Source organism: Physeter macrocephalus, chromosome 1, assembly GCF_002837175.3.
Source record: "Physeter macrocephalus isolate SW-GA chromosome 1, ASM283717v5, whole genome shotgun sequence".
NCBI lineage: Eukaryota > Metazoa > Chordata > Mammalia > Artiodactyla > Physeteridae > Physeter > Physeter macrocephalus.
This window is the reverse complement of record NC_041214.2, coordinates 78,735,975-78,752,636: the sequence shown is the minus strand read 5'-3', so window position 1 is coordinate 78,752,636 and position 16,662 is coordinate 78,735,975. Positions and strand designations below refer to the sequence as shown.

Genomic DNA, 16,662 nt, shown 5'->3' with positions numbered 1-16,662 from the left:
AGACCTTGAGCAATTCCTTTAACTCCTCTGGGCCTCAAGGTCCTTATCTATAAATGTAAGGGCCTGAATTAAGTGGATTGTGAGGCCCCAGTCCAACTCTAATTACATCTGTGGGAAGATGCTGAAAGTCAGACCTCTCACTAAATTATGCATGCCCTGAAGAAAGGACTGCCATGTCTGTTTTGTTTACCGTCATATCCCCAACACCTTCAGGATGCCTGACCCATGGAAGATGTTCAATGAATGAATGATTGTATGAATGAATGAAAGAAATTTTTGCAACAAGGAAGGCGGCCCACGTTTGCCAGGAATTGTTCTCAGGGCACTGTTGGCTTTATGGGCCCATCTTCTATAACTGAGCTTAAACTCAAATTTTCTAATTGTAGAAAATGTTTATCAACTCAAATAGTCAAGTAGCATCTCTTTTCAAACCTCCTAAGGAGTTCATGCTCCTCTTTTAATTGCAATTCATTGCCGTGCTTTATAGTCCTCAGTCTCTGTCATCGTTTAGTAAGTCGCCCATGTGAAGGTAAATACTCTGTTTTTGAAAGCACAGTGTATAATTACACAACATCATAGCACCATCTGCAAGGTGCTGTGCCATTTTCTTTATTTCTGAAGGCAGCATCACATATCTCATTTTACAAAGAGGGAACAGGCTGAAAGCAAGGAGCATTCCTTGGACTTCTAAGTTCCTGCTTAAAATACACGACTAGCTCTGACTAGTGCATACCACCGTCAGGCTCCTTCATACGTCCTCTGGCCCAGCAGTCCCTTTGGAGACTGAGCCTTCATCCTAACCCCTCACAGGGCCCCTACTGGCTTTCCTGTCAGTGATCTGTGAAACTTCCAATTCTCGCTCCTGCTCTGTACCGCTCTCCTCTCCCTCCTTCGAATGGTTGATTCCTGAGGGAAAGGATATTTATGACTAACATCGTGCCTAGCCTTGAAGGGTAAATGTGGTCCCTGCCTTCAAGGTTAAGAATTAATTGGAAATATAACCCATTCAATCACTTATTATCATAGTTGATTCAGGCTGCTATAGTACCACAGACTGGGGAGCTAACAAACAACAGAAATTTATTTCTCACTGTTCTGGAGGCTGGAAGTTTGAAACCATGATGCCAGCGTGATTGGGTGAGGGCTCCCCTCCAGGTCACAGACTTGTGTCCTCAGATAGCTGTGCCCTTGTGACCTAATCACCTCCCAAAAGCCCCTCCCCCTAATATCACATAGGGCATTAGGATTTCAACATATGAATTTTGGGGGTCACAAACATTCAGACCGTAGCACTCATCAGCTATTTCTTGAACTCCTCCTTTGGTTAGAGAACATAAGATTCCAGGTATAGGACAGTTTGGTGTGGTGGAAGATACCATACAATCAAGAGCCAAAATGGTGTAGTACACACTAAGAGTACTGTGTAGATTTGAGGGACTCAGGACATCCAATTAGCCAAAAGCTTAGATTCTCTTTCAAAATGGGTATATACTATTCCTGAAGACATTATGAAAGTTTGCTTTCTGGGAAACTTTGGTTTACCCTCTGGTGTTAGTCCTGTCAGCAGAACTGGTAACTTTTATAACAATATTGTGAAAATGTCAAAACATTTCTAAAACCTGAAGTGAGAAAATTGAATAATGACATAACTTGTTTACTCTCCAAACTTCGGTAAAACAGTGATTATAAGTGATTTTCCTTAGATAAAGTCAGAAAAGTACTTTCCAGGACATGTAACTTCTGTTTACGCTGGGGCATCATCACCTTCCCTCATTATCTTGCCAAAACTTTTATGGCAGAAGACTGGTAGGAGGAGGAGCAGTGACACAGGGGCAGTGCCGAGAACCACCAGAGCATCCACTGCGTTGGAGAAATGGTTTTCTGTGTCAAGTCGTCGATTCTCCCTTCTCGTTTACTAACAACGTTCTAACAACAACAAGCTTAGCCATTTTCTGTGTCTGAATGTCTGAAAACATTTGATAGCAATTGAGGGTTGGCTGCCATGATGTCACCATCAAAAAATCACAAGAGAGACTCTAATGACTTCTAAATATAATCTGCCTGTTCTGAACTTATTTTGCGTGTTCGGGAAAAGCAGTTGGCATTATGTAGGAAAGGAATAATGAAAACCTGCCCTTGCCAGTCAGTCCCTGGCAGGACTTTGCGTTATAAACTTGTCATCTTTGATCTAGTCCTCAGTCTCCTTTGTTCACTTCTGAGTCCAGAATTCAGGGGTTGGAGGAGGCACCTGAGAAACCACTTGGTGGGAAGATTGTTCAGTCTTACCAGACAGGAAAGGGATGATCCTTTAGCTAATTCTCCCTAATAGAATCACTAAGAAAACCAAGCTCCTGCAAGATGGCTTAGAAGTAAAGATTGAGTGGAACAGAAAACTTTAGTGGGTCACCAGAGCAGTAAGCTCTGTTAGCTATTTAATGAGAATTTGGATCCAGTGGAGAACAGCTGGCAGGAAAGCTTAACTCGTTCCCCTCCCTCTTCTTCCCAGATGCTGGCCAGAGAGTAGCAATTCTAGCCCGTAGCTAGAAGACAACCCTTACGATGCAGCATCTTTAGAGTTTGCCCTTCTACTTTGGGTAAAACGCCCTCTCTAAAATGCGTTAGCTCCTAGATACAGCAGAAAAGACGAAACTGGCTGGGTTTTGCCACTGCATGTAAGTCACCTTGGTTTGAAAAACTCTTACTCCTCTGCCCTCTCAGAATCACGTATGGAATGTGCAGTTGACTTCTAAACATAAAGCAACAGCTCTGTATGCTATCAATTTAGGAAAAGTAATTGGCACCATCTGTGAAAGGATTGGTTATGAGAGCCTGCCCTTTCCAGGCCTCCTCCTGTATGCAGTTAACCTCTCCTCGGTTGTGGTTTGGTCCATCGTTGTATTTCTTTGCTTTTAAAAATTTTGAAATGCCCCTAAAATTGAGTATTTCTTACTCAGAGCTAATATTTAGTTGCTTGAGGAAAGGCTTTGAAAAATCATGTATTTTTTTTTTACAGTCATATATTTAATTTGTATATATGCCTCTGTATTTTGCCACAGGAATTTTAAGCCTTTGATAAGCTAATGTGTAATGTCTACCAGTATATTTTTGGTGTTGTTTTGTCCTTTTCAGAAACAAAATTGTTCTTATCTGCAATCCTTGGTATTCTATCACACCTGCATTTTTCTTGAAGAACCATCACCTACAGGATCTTTAAGGGCCTCAGAGCTGCTAGGAAGCAGACCCAACACCAAAGAAGTTTGGTGAAAACAGACTTGGCTAATGTAAAGTGTCAGATGATGATTTCTGACTTTAAAGAACGTTTCATTGGTTTTAGATGGTAGGCTCTGTGTTAAGGGTTGGGCTTTCTCTGGCATGTGATTTGACACGAGTTCCAAGAACAATCAGCTAGTATAGGGTTTGCAGAAGGAAGCATTGTGCTCCCTGTTAATCAGCTGTCCTCTGTTCCTCCCTCATCCCTCTTCTGATTTTAGTGGTGCTTCATGCCCCACCTCCAACCAAGATCAAACGGGAGCTGCACAGCCCCTCCTCTGAGCTGTCGTCCTGTAGCCATGAACAGGCTCTCGGTGCTAATTATGGAGAAAAGTGCCTCTACAACTATTGGTAAGTGGAGCCAGAGGAAGGCTGGCCAGGAAGTGGCCAGCATGCTGATTGCTTACAGTATTATTCAGCAGATGCTCAGTGTAGCGCACCCCATCTTTCGTAGCAGTGTAACGATCCTCTAGGTGTAGCCAGTCCAAATGCGGCTTTGTCTGCGCGTAAAATGCAAAACTGTTAAATCGGCTCTCCGGGGGGACTGAGTTCATGGGGTGCTGAGCCCTCCTAAGGGAAAGAACCTTGAATGCTGGGATATTTGATCTGTGGCTTCGAGGGAGGGAATATATGCTTCTTCATGTCTATCATATGTTAATGTGAACTTTAAGCACCAAAGAAGTAATCTTCAAATCAGAATATATGAAAAAGTCCCCATGCTTGTGCCCTTTACTTAAGAATATCCAGGCCCCAGGAATGAAGCTTTAATTTTAAATCATTCTTTGCTCTGGAAGATAAACACAGACCTGCCTGAAAGGGGGAGGAGAAGAGTTGTTAAGTGTTGTTACAGCAGAAATTTATCTTCAGTAAAGATTCTAATTCCTGGGAACCCTGGAATTCTTGGAGAGGGGGCCAGAAAACTCCTCCCAAGGCATACTTTCTCCACTCATCTATCCACCCCTGCCCACGCATACGTGGAGAATTCTTTTAGAAAAGGGGGAAAAGGAAACCGGAAGCAGAGGCTAAAATTATCTTTGAGAAGAATCACTAGAAGTGTTAAACAAGTCCCTGTGACGCAGCGTGTTCGTCACTTTTCAGAGGTACAAATATTCCCTCGGGGCTGCCAGCAATTTAACTATGTTAATGCTGTCATTTCCTGGCAACCGTGGGCTGCAAGCTGGACCTGGTGACCATGCTAATGGCTTCATTGCAGCTAAATGGTTCCTTCTCTTTTTCTGTTCACAGTGCCTATGATAGGAAGCCTCCCTCTGGGTTCAAGCCATTAACCCCTCCTACCACCCCCCTGTCGCCTACCCATCAGAATTCCCTATTTCCCCCGCCTCAGGCAACTCTGCCCACCTCGGCACATGCCCCTGCAGCTGGCCCAGTACCAGGTGTGGGCCCCACCCCCAGCCCTCATTCACTTCCAGAACCTGGACCACAGCAGCAAACCTTTGCGGTCCCCCGGCCGCCACATCAGCCCCTGCAGATGCCAAAGATGATGCCTGAAAACCAGTATCCATCAGAACAGAGGTGGGTGCATATCTGGGATTCCTTTACTGCCTCCTTCCCCCTCCCCTTTACCTCCCAGGGAGAGGGGAAGCAGTTAGTCATATTTACCAGGTACCTATAAAGTTCTCATACCATTGAGGCATCTTGTGAGGTAAGACTACTAATAATATGAATAGGACCTGTTTATATATCACCCTGTACCTGAGGTACTACACATGGGTTATAGACATTACGACATCCTTGTGAAGTAGGTAGGGGAGAGGTAGCTGGTACTCTCCCCATTGCAGAGGCAGAGGAAGAGGGGCCTGCTCAGGATGCTCAGTCCATTGACCATGGCTCCTCATTGTTTGCTGCCTGCTAGAATTGCACTTTGGTTTATGCTACCCATAAATACTTTATTACCATTTTACTTACATATTAGGGAAGATTGCTGAGTTAAAGGAGGTATTATTACTCATTCGATTTTTAACACATTTTTACAGTAGGGGATTACCCAAGGACCTTATTTATAATTTTTCACTTTTGAGATAGAGATCTTGATTTCACTCCAGGTAGTTCTACATTCTTAATAAGGAAATTGAGGCATCAGGAGTAACTTGTCCGAAGTCATTCATTCTCAGAAAAACTAAGATGTAAAAGGAATCTACTCTGCAAACACCAAACTTAACCTCTTAGGTCCCAGCCTTCAAAGTCCATTATCTGCAGTATTCTAGCACTTTGGACGCTTGTCACCTTTCTTTATACAGGATATTCTGGGGACCTGTCTATTTTTTACTTCAAGTCCCTCTGGGATGAGGAGATAACATAGCGGGTAGTTGTCTGTGGTTACCAAGGGCTGCCAGGTGGTGACTGTTTTTTGTCCTTTCTGTCTTTCTTGCTCTGCATAGGTGGGTGTGGGGGAGGTGGACAGGAGAGGAAGGATGTATGAGTGTTTCTTCCCCTGGCCTGGTCCAACCCAGATGCCTGCTGGTATTTAATTGGAGGTCACTTTCTTTATTTCTAGATGAAATGCAGAAAAGTAAGCACTCTTGTCTGGTTCCAATTCCCTTCCCCCTTTGCTGTGAAAGTCACCATAAAGAACTATATAACTTGCTTGGTTAGTGTTTATTCCCCTGCTGAAGGCAGGGGGCCACAAATGCCAATGATAATACGGGGCCTGAGGGGAGAGTGTTAACTGGGGGCTGACTCAGTGGTGGGCCTTGATTTCCACAGGGAGCTCATCTGAAGGAGACAGCTACCACGAAGCTTTTGCTAGTTCTTGCCTTGTAGTAATAGTCTTTTAGTTTTTCAAAATTTGGAAATTTGGATTTTTATGTAGAAATTCCAGGTTTGTTTGAGGTTTTTTTGTTTTGTTTTGTTTTGTTTTAAGCTGGCAAGTAATTCAAATTTAAAACAGCAGCAACACTTTGCAGACTAAACAAAACCTCTCTGTGGGCAGAATCACCCTCAGGCCTGCAAGCTTGTGAACTCGAGCCTGGATGCCATTTTTATTTCAATAATTTTTCTGGTTTTATGTTTTTAAAACAGTATCTTTCTGATTTTCTGCAGGGATTATTAATTGAAGAGGAGGGTTGGGGTGGGGTATATGTTTGGTATTTGAAATAATTAGCAAACTTTATATTTATTACACCATATAGAAAGGAACATTACTTTGTGTTCAGTCTGTTTTATTCCTATTTCCTCCCAATCTCTGTTTCTTATCCAGGGGCCTGTGTAAACAGATGGTGTCAATGGCTAACTAAACTGGGGGAGAAATCCCCTAGTTCTGCTGTGGTTATTCATCCCCTTGCAGCCCTGGCAGACAGGGAGCCTTAGTCTCAGTGATGAAGTAGGTTTGCCTCCTCCCAAAAGGAGGACATTTGATCCCTGAGATTTGAGTGTCTGTCCTCAGGTGTCCAAAGGCAGGAGCCAGAAAGTAGGTATTTCTTTTTCTTTTAGATCTCCCTGAAATCTGCTTGTCCACCTTGCACTCACTTCCCCTTGCCCTCTGCCTTTAGGAATGGTGGGTCTGAAATGAAAAGACCTCACACACACGGGAGTGATAGAGATCCTTGAGAGAATTGGGGTGAAGGGCAGGCGCCTGGAGAGGTAAAATACAAGCAAGACTGGGTGCTTAGGCTTCTACCCCAGACCACTGTAGTCTCCAAGCTGAGGGTACCCAGGAGTCCCCATGGGGGGCTATTAATAATGCAGATTTCTTGCTCTACCCCAGAGGTGGAGTTGTGGTTCTGGGGCAGGACCTGGAAATATTATTGTCACACTTTGGGACATCATGGTGCCACCCTCTCTTCTACCCCCACGCCTACTCCAACCCATCTTTTTTTCTTTTTAAGCAGCAAGTACCCAATACTCTGAATTTTGTTCTTATTGCCCTTGTCTGTTATTAATGAGATTTGATATCTGTGTGATGCAGAATACATCAAAAACATGACAATTGATTTTGCTTGTAGATACTGGATAGCACGCAGGAAATGAGACAAACTAAAATCCCTAGTCTGATTTTGTAAAAGTAATAGGAATTGTAGTCATATATGATTACAAGCTTAATAATTACATATTCAGTAACATGCCTGCCTGAAAGTGGGGCAGATTACTTTAGTTTGTAACTGAGCTTGTTCTTTGCTGACTTTTAATTTAAATTAGAGGGAATATTGCTTCAAAACTAACCCCATAACAAAAATGTGATATTTTGCAGGATAGAAGGAAATATAGTCTTATTTGAGCTTTTTTTTTTTTTAACAGCTCTGTAACCAAGGCAGAGTAAAAAAAAAAAAAACCATTTTACAGATAAGGAAAAAAAATCAGACCTCAGAGCATCTAAAGGACTTCCTAAAGGTCACATAGCCAAATACAGGGTCCTACCTTTAGAAGCCGAAACATTAACATATAAGTACACCATTTTGGTTATGCTTGCAGGAGGGAGGTTGCTAACAATCTACTGAAAGCTGAGTAAGGGACCTTGAGAAATCCATTTCGACCTTGAATTTTATCTATTTCTTTATCTCCTAAACTACCAGAACTTTATCCATCTCTTAAACTACAAAATCCTACTTAATTCCCACATCACTTATCTAAGCCCACATTGTAACACCTATATTTTCTGTTTTGCTCACAGAGTGCCTTATTTCTTCAGTTGAATAGAGCAAACTCTTTCAGGTTTAAAAATCATGACTTAGACCCCTTTCTTTAGACCACATTTAGCTCAGTATCTTGTCTTCAATGTTTATTGATAGCGATTGTTTGCTAAGATTATACTTTAAACAAGTAAAATATAATCCAGTCAAGAGTACATTCTTAATGTTTTGTATAATCTTAGTATATAATTCTTTACAACTCAAAATTCGTTTTTAGAAGATAACTACTGTGTTTGAAAGCCGTGATTTATGTTCGTTATTTCCTCCCCTCAAGGAGGAGAAAAAAAAAAAAACATGTAATTTGGCATGTTCAGACATGTTCCATTTATCCTTAAAGAGCAGCTGCTCCTTGAAAAGGAGTGCTTCTCATGCAGCTTTTCCACTCTCACAGGAGTTTTCACTGTGCTGTTTATGATGTTTACATGTGCTGGGTGGAGGAACTTAGAAAATATTCCTATGTTATGCCCATAGTCCTGGCCAGATATGTTTTCATCTTTACTATTCCATTTGTCATTCCATCTCAAGTTGAGTCCCCACAATTCAACTGAAGAGGCTCCACTAAGAAAAGCATCATCTAAGAATTTTGGAATACACTGCTGTCGCACTCACGTGGCATCAAGAAGCAAAAACTCAAGAAAAGACAAAATTTAAGGAGATACCCCTGATGGTGGAAAAATCCTCTGCTTCTTGATGCTTCCTAAGGGCATCAGTATTGCAATAGGCTATCACACTGAAATTGATAGTTAGAACCGAGTCCCCAGAGTCATCAAGAAAGGGTCTGTTGTGTGCCACACAATCGAAAGGAGTGAATGGCCTGGTTGAGAAGTTTCCCTCAGTGGTTATGATTGAAACTTCAGAGCTTAAAGGATGAGCCTACATTTTCTAGAATTGTGATTTAGTAGAAAACTATTTATTCCCTAAAGATGCTAGATTAAGAGATGTAATATATGCAAGTTTTTCTCTTGCTTCTACTTCCTCTCTTAAAGTCCATCCCTAATAAATTGCTATCCATTTTTGTCCTTCATATTTCGTAGTTTTTAGAGAGGGAAGAACTTGACAGTGAGTCATACTTGTAGCCTGTCTGACGCATGCCTCTCCATGCACCCCTGTTAACAGAGTGTTATGTGTGGCAGCGCAAATTCACTTTAGGATCCAAAACTGAGTTTCATAGATGCTTAATGGAACCTTCTTTGACAGACTGAATAATGTACTTCTAATGGTTCTAGTATGGGGTTTTTTTTTTTTTGGTTCTGAATCTTAAAAGGGCTTGTTTTCTGCATTTCCCCATGTTTACTATAGGTTTTTTTGGGGGGGGGGTTGTTTTTGGTTTTGTTTTTTCTTTTTTACCTTTCATCAAGCTAAAGGAAATTTCCTTCTTTCCCTAGTGTACTGACATTTTTTAATATGACTACATACTGAGTCTTATCAAACACTTTTTCTGCCTCTATTGAGAGGATCAAACAAATTTTCTCCTTTAATTTTTCAATGTTATGAATTACATTGAGTTATATGAAGCCAACCTCATATACTTGTGATAAGGCAAAATTATTTGTTATGTATTATCATTTATACATTGCTGGGCTAGGTTTTCCAATATATATTTAGGACTTCTGCATTTGTATTTATGATTGAGAATAATGTATACTTTCTCTTTCTTATATTGTCCTTGTTGGGTTTTAGCATTGAGGTTATACTCACCAAATGAGTAGAGGGTATTCTCCTTTCTACATATTCCAGAATAGCTCGTGTGAATTTGGGGTTTTTCATTCCTTGAATTTTTGGAAGAATTTACCAGTAAAACCATTTGGGCCCGATGTTTTCTTTGTGGGAATATTTTTAAATTACTGGTTGCTTCAGTGTCTTCACCTTTTATGGTCTTGCTCTGGGGATTCCTATTTAATTGAGTGAATTTAATAAATTATTTTTCTAGGAATTTTTCTGTTTTACGAGTTTTAAAATTAATTGGCATAAAGCTGTTCATAATGTCCTTTTAACAACCTCTATAGCATCTGTTTATCCATTTTTCATTTTTGATGCTATTTATCTAGACCTTCTTAGTCTTAGCAGATTATATCACTCATCTTTGCAACAAATCAACTCTGGCTTTGCTCATTCTTTCTATTGGATGTTTTCTATTTCATTGATTTCTGCTCCTACTAAAATGTTTTACTCTATTTTCTTTGCTTATTCTGTTTTTTCTAACTTCTTTGGTTGGATGATTTGCTCATTAATTTTTTTAGCTTTCTTTTTTTATACTATAACCATATAACCAAATAAAATTTCTCCTAAGGCTGGGGTGACCATACATGCAGTTTTTCCTGGGTCACTTATGGTTTATGAAAGTAATTGCTAATAGCTTCCTTTTTCACTCCCCAAAATATCATGGTTGGCACAATCAATTATTTGATCTCCCTTCCCAAGTCCTGCTATAGCTGTATCCCACAGGTTCTGATTTGTGGTATTTAAAAAATTCAGTTCCAAGTGTTTTCTATTTCTTCAATCCTGGAGTTCTTAAAGTATATATTTCTTGATTTCCAAACATATGGGAGTTTTCTAGCTGCCTGGACTGTATGACTGTTATTTAAATGTCATCAAGAGGGTATTTAAAAACAATTATAGAAACAACTGTACAAATAGTATAGGCCAGTGGCTCTGGAGTTGGACAGACTAACAGCCTAAGATTGAATCCTAGCTCTGCTACTTCCTATCTAAGAATTTTGGAATATACTGCTCTCTCACTTACGTCTCTCCTATCTGTGTGACCTCAGGCAGGCATTTAACTTTTCTAAGCTTTGGTTTCTTCATCTGAAAATGGGAGAATACTAGATCATTGGGTGAATTAGATGAAGTCACATTGGCACAGGGAAAGTGCTCAATAAATGTTTCCATGACAATTTTATTTCAAAAATCACTTTTATGTTCCATAAAGAAAACTATCCTAAAGGAATCTTCCTTAAATGATGTAGATACTACAACAGAAACTTTAGTTGGTTCACTGTTTAATGTTACGTTTTAAAAGTGTAAAGCTCCCTGTATCCCTAAATCTTTTCATCATTAGACTTACTAATGTTGTACATGTAAAACTAATACTTTCACCATCTAATCTCCTGGTAACATCTTGTATTTACATCACCTTTTTTCTTCCATATTAGATCTTGAGAAATCAGACAAATATCTAGGCCTTTAAAGGACATATTTTGTTCCTCATCTCCTTATGTTTTACCATAGTTTAGATAGGCCAATTTGAGTTTAGGCCAATTTGAGTTTAAGCAATGCCAACAGGCCTCAGAGTCCTGAGAGCTGTTTCAGAGTTCGTTGGTGGGCTTTTTAGGGACAATGTGTGGGTTTTGTTTTGCAGCAGTGCCTGGCTCTTGGTATATGTCAGGAAAATCAATATTATGTGAAGTTAGGTGGTACGTTACCACCCAGAATAAAAGTCAGCATTCTCTTTCTGAGACAGGAGACTGAGTAGGCAGCTAGGAGACTCTTATTTTGTGTGGAGGAAAGTCTTCTCCCAGTTCCTTAAGATCTTCCCTTACATTTGCATACCTTCTGAATTTAGTTTACTGTGGGGGTCAGGGTGGCATGGAGAATTGATGGTGACATTTGAAGGTAACATAAAATCAAGAACTCAGCAGAGTGCTGGGCCCGTCTCACACAGTATCTTATGTAATCTTTACGACAGATCTTTGGGGCAAGTAACCCAACTGTCCTTATTTTCCTGATGAGGAAACTGAGGCTCAGAGCATTTACGTAACTAACCCAAGGTCACACAGCTAGTAAGGGGTAGAGATTGGATTTCAGCCCAATGTGTTCTGACTTCGCAGCCAGAGCCTCTTACCCAGCTATGCTGCTTCTCTATTTTCTATCTTCTCTTAGCTTTAATGGAAATATTAAGTACGTGGTGGTGGTTTCTTAGCCAATTTTCTGTATCATCTCTCGGCTAGCCTCTGAACTCTACTTCACCTGGCACCCATAGCCAGCCACTGTGTAGCCTTCGTTGAATCCACACTTTTCTCCTTTTTTCTCTAAGGATTGTGTTTACTCTATGTGTTGGCAGCAGAAACCGAAAAGGAAATGCAGAAAAAGCATCTAACTGTTTTCATAATGTAAACCAAATGTTGGTAGCGTGGGTGAGCTCTTGGGAGGAAAGGCGCTATATAAATCTGACAAATAAATAAATAACTGATTCTTTAAATAAACTGGCACTGAAAAAAGCCTTAATCTGTAACCTATTGAATTTAGGCTTGCTCAGTAGTCAGAAGTCTCCTTTTGCTCACCAACTGTGAGCTCACTATGGCCTGAAATCTGTTGGGATCATGGGGTGAGGGGGTGGTGGAAGGGGGGAGTGGTTATCAGGAGGAAGAAGAGGTCTGTTAGGAACCAAGCCACCCCTCCACTGAAAATGATTGCCTGCCTCAGTAAACAAGAAGCATCTCTGTCATAGCTGTGCTATGTATACAACACATTCTTAGATACTTCAGAAGGATTGCAGAAAGGGGAAGGGGGTTCAAATGAAGGTCAGTGAGTAAAGTTCACAGAATGTATTTGAGGACAAGAACTGAATTACTTTACTAATCTCTGCAAATAAAAGCCATTATCGGCAGCAAGCTTGAGAGAATCTTTCTTCCAAATATGTTGGTTTTGTGACCTACCCTTAAGCTCCCCTTTGCCACTCCCGCTCCCTCAAAACAAACTAGGACAAAACAATCCCAGTTACAGAATCTGTTCTGCAGATCCCAGCCCTGTAAGCTTCATGCATCCTTAAAGTTATGCAGGGGGGAGGGGATGAGGGTTGCTGGCTGGTGCCCACCTGGAAGTACCTTTTCCTGAGGGGGCCACAGCAGGCCAACTCTAGAGTTTCATTCTGGAAAGTGAGAAGATGAGCGCTGAGCGGAAGTGCAGTGATTGGGCCTGCCAGCTGCACAGGCTCTGGTTATAGAACTGAGCGGTTCCGTGCCGTCTCAGAGCCATCAAGGAAGTGATTTGTGGAGGTTACTTTGGAAGGTGCTAGGAAGGTTACAGAGCGGGGAACGGAGAGAACATGGAAAGTGGGTGCCCTTCTTACTGTTCCTGCTAGCATAAACTTTGGGTACTTTATTTTAAAAAGCCCTAAAGAGTGTCTTCACTTTTCTGCCCACTTCTTCAGAATTTGCGTTAAAAAAAAATCAGGTGCAGCATGCTCCTGGTGCCTGTATTCTAAATGTCAAGCCTAAACCCAAGTTTAAAATTTACACTTCAAAGACCACAGAAGGGTTTCCTTAAATAACAGCAACCTTGAAAATTGCGCTCCTGGTGACAATCCACTGTAATGCATTCAGTGCCCACTGAACCTTACAGAGTTCATAAAACTTGTTTAAATAATTGGCCAGGGCAGATTCTGATGCTTTTGGTGTCTGGGATAAAGGATAAATATATATAAAATAGTTTGGTGATCTTCATGTTATAAACGGTCTTGTGGTGCTGCTTTTTAGTAAGATTAGTAAAGACTCACAGAATGAGAGCCTTGCTATACCCTGATCTAAACAGTGTTTTATCTGCACACAAATCTCTTCAGTTTAAGATTTTAAGTCTTAATGTTTTAGAAATCTTTTGGCCACCTGTTGTCACAGATTGATTCAGATCAAATTCAAATTATTTGATTAAAACTATTAATAGGATCAAACTAAAAGTAGAGAGTAAGACCTTAATATTATAGGGTTACATTGTTGACTTTTAAAACTTACTTTTTTGATTACTAATGAAGTTAAACTTTTTGTCTATGACCATTTACATCCCTTCTTCAGTGATTTCCCCGTTTATGTTCTTTACCATTTTTTCTGTTGTCGTGTCCATCTTTTGTGATTTTTTTAAAAGCTCTTTATATCAACAGTATTAACATTACTGTATCTGTTAGAGATTTTTCCTCAGTTTGTTTAATTTGGGGCCTTGATTCTGGTATTTTCTGACTATTACAGATTTTTTTCCCCAGTTTATTGCTTTTCTTTAGGTTTCTGGTGTTTATTGACTTACAGAAATTTATACAAGGAGATATATCCATATTTATCTTCATGATTTCTGCTGTTGGTATGATGTATTGAAAGGTTTTTCCTCACTCCAAGATATGTTTTCACATATATTTACTATCGTGGTTTCACATTGAAATCTTTATATAAAAATTTTGGCATGTGGTATAAAACAGGGATCTTTTTCCCCTCTTATTTGAAATGCTAACCTTAACAAGTAGTATATTCTGGAATATGCCTGACAGTTTGTGACTTCTCGTTGGATTCCTTTGACATGCTTATCTTTCATTCTTTGTATTCCTATTATTGTGGCTTTATAATATTTGTCAGTCTAATAGATCATTATTTCTTTCTTAATCTTTTAAAGTTTAGAATCATTTTGTCAAGTTGGTTGAGAAGGAATTGCTTTTACAGCAATAATTGCTTTTACAGAATAATTTTCAGTGAGTGAACACCTTCCAAGTCCTAAATATTTTCTGATTTTTCCTAGGGATTTTATGGCTTTGATTGCTATTACATGTAGGCTTTTTTTTTAAACTATGTTTAAAAATCAGGAAATGTGTAGGCTATACAAGAATAAAATCTTAAAACTATTTTCTAAGCAACAGATCTAATGAAAGAAAATATTCATTCAGGTGCAGCATGCTCCTGGTGCCTGTATTCTAAATGTATTCTAAATGTCAAGCCTAAACCCAAGTTTAAAATTTTACTAACATGTTAGTATCACTAACATGTTAGTGATATTTGCAAATAATTGGTTTTATATATTCAGATTCATAATCTGGCCCAACTATACACATAGACTGTGCATGAAATAAAAATGCATGGAAAATAAGATGCTACCATGTCATTCATTGTTTCATTTATTTATTTTTTTGGCCAGTCCCTGACTCAGGAGGTTTGAAATATGCGATATAATTTTGGCAAGAGGGTAAGATGTCCAGAAATAAGCATTAATAAGTACTTTGCAAATAATTCCATTAATCTGGACTTCTAATCCTCAGTGCTAAATCATAGTAGGTATTCATCCTGTCCTTACTTAACAGTGTAACTACTACTTTCTTCTTGCAGATTTCAGAGACAACTGTCTGAACCTTGCCACCCCTTCCCTCCTCAGTCAGGAGTTCCTGGAGATAATCGCCCCAATTACCACCGGCAAATGTCAGAACCTATCGTCCCTGCACCTCCCCCACCCCCTCAGGGATTCAAACAAGAATACCATGACCCACTCTATGAACATGGGGTCCCAGGCATGCCGGGTCCCCCAGCACATGGATTCCAGTCACCAATGGGAATCAAGCAGGAGCCCCGGGATTACTGCGTTGATTCAGGTAAGCATAAAATCATGCCGTTCCTTTCTTCAGTCTCTCATTCATCTGTCAGGTTGTTACTGACTGTCTTCTATGTTTAGGGCTTTGGGGAGTAGTTTTATAAAATTTTCCCTCAAAGAACTTAGGAGCTAGTAAAGCAAACATGTCTATGCATAACTGAATACAAAACAAAACAGAAAAGCCATGCAAATGGCAGGAAGAGCAGTAGGCATTCAGAAGTGGTGCACAGTATATCTGAGTCCAAGCCTGAAGATTGCCGCCATCCAGTCTTGGTGATGTCCTTTCTTAAGACCGGTTATCTTTCGAGTCACTGGACACAGGGGATATTATTTCTGCATTTTAGTCCTGCCTCTAGTTTTGTGGCTTTCTTTTCGAATACAGTGACCCATTAAACTCCCAATACAAATATAAGAGAGTCCACATGTAGGATGGGATTCTTTCTATTCTTGAAATGAGTGGTGTTCTGAGAAATTGCCTGGTCTGTCATGGCTGTATAGGGTGCTAGGTACACCATGGAAAAGTTTGTCCTGTTGGTTGCTTCATAGCAGTTGCTGCTCTGTTGCAGTACTTTCATCTGGGAAAATTCCTGTGTCCTTCAGCTGTTGCCAGTGTACACAGGGAGAGGTATAACACGTTAGAACACCTATGGTTTGCTTTTGGGTTACCTCTTATCTAGAAACTTAAACATAAAGAAGTTTAAGCTGTCCTTGGGAGTCCTCTCCACCCTCACCCGAACACTCATTCACTGATTAATATCTTATAGTCCAGGCTTATTAAATGAGATCATTATGGGAAAGGAGAGTGGGAATTTTGCAGCTTGCACATTTAGAAACTCTTTCCTCTTCTTCATTTACCCTTATTTTAAAAATGACACTTTTTTGCTCCTTTTATTTTTGCAGTTGGTGCTAAAGGAATTTGAAGGTGGTGGGTCAGTTATCAACCTTTCCTGTGCGTGCTTTCCTTGAAGACCCTGGGGAGGGGGTGGGGCAGTATGTACTCAGTGGCTTTTGCAAATGGAATAGGATGTAGAATTTTCTCTTGGCCTTCTGAGATAATACACAGATTGCTCATTTCAGGCAGATTTTCTGCCTGAATGGGAAAGGCTGGGGAGGTAGGCAGAAGGGAGACATCTGTTGCTTTATGATGGAAAAATTACCAAGTATAGGTATCGATAGCTTATAAAATGTCCACTGGCATTCCTCCTGAAGGCTTTGATGTATTTTTCTCAGGAGCAGGCATGACCAGCAGCATTTTTCCTTTGGGACTGACATTTTGATCGGTCTTATGAGTCTTTCACCCCATCCCACTCCCTTAAAGCAAGACACCCAGCAGATGTTACCGTATCTACAATGCTTTAATCTGAGAGGTGTTCCCAGGGTGAAGCCTCATCCCACATGGCCACAGCTCAGC

The 16,662-nt window shown here is 40.3% G+C and overlaps 1 protein-coding gene across 1 annotated transcript in view; it reads left to right on the top strand.

Annotated features, from left to right (window-relative positions):
* Positions 1 to 16,662, top strand: part of ETV5 (ETS variant transcription factor 5) — a 55,727-nt gene that overhangs the window by 23,237 nt on the left and 15,828 nt on the right. Inside the window, exons 6-8 of the mRNA XM_007117530.4 lie at positions 3,492 to 3,621; positions 4,516 to 4,803; positions 14,993 to 15,252. Coding sequence (XP_007117592.1) covers positions 3,492 to 3,621; positions 4,516 to 4,803; positions 14,993 to 15,252 — 678 coding nt within the window. The remainder of the gene's footprint in view (positions 1 to 3,491; positions 3,622 to 4,515; positions 4,804 to 14,992; positions 15,253 to 16,662) is intronic.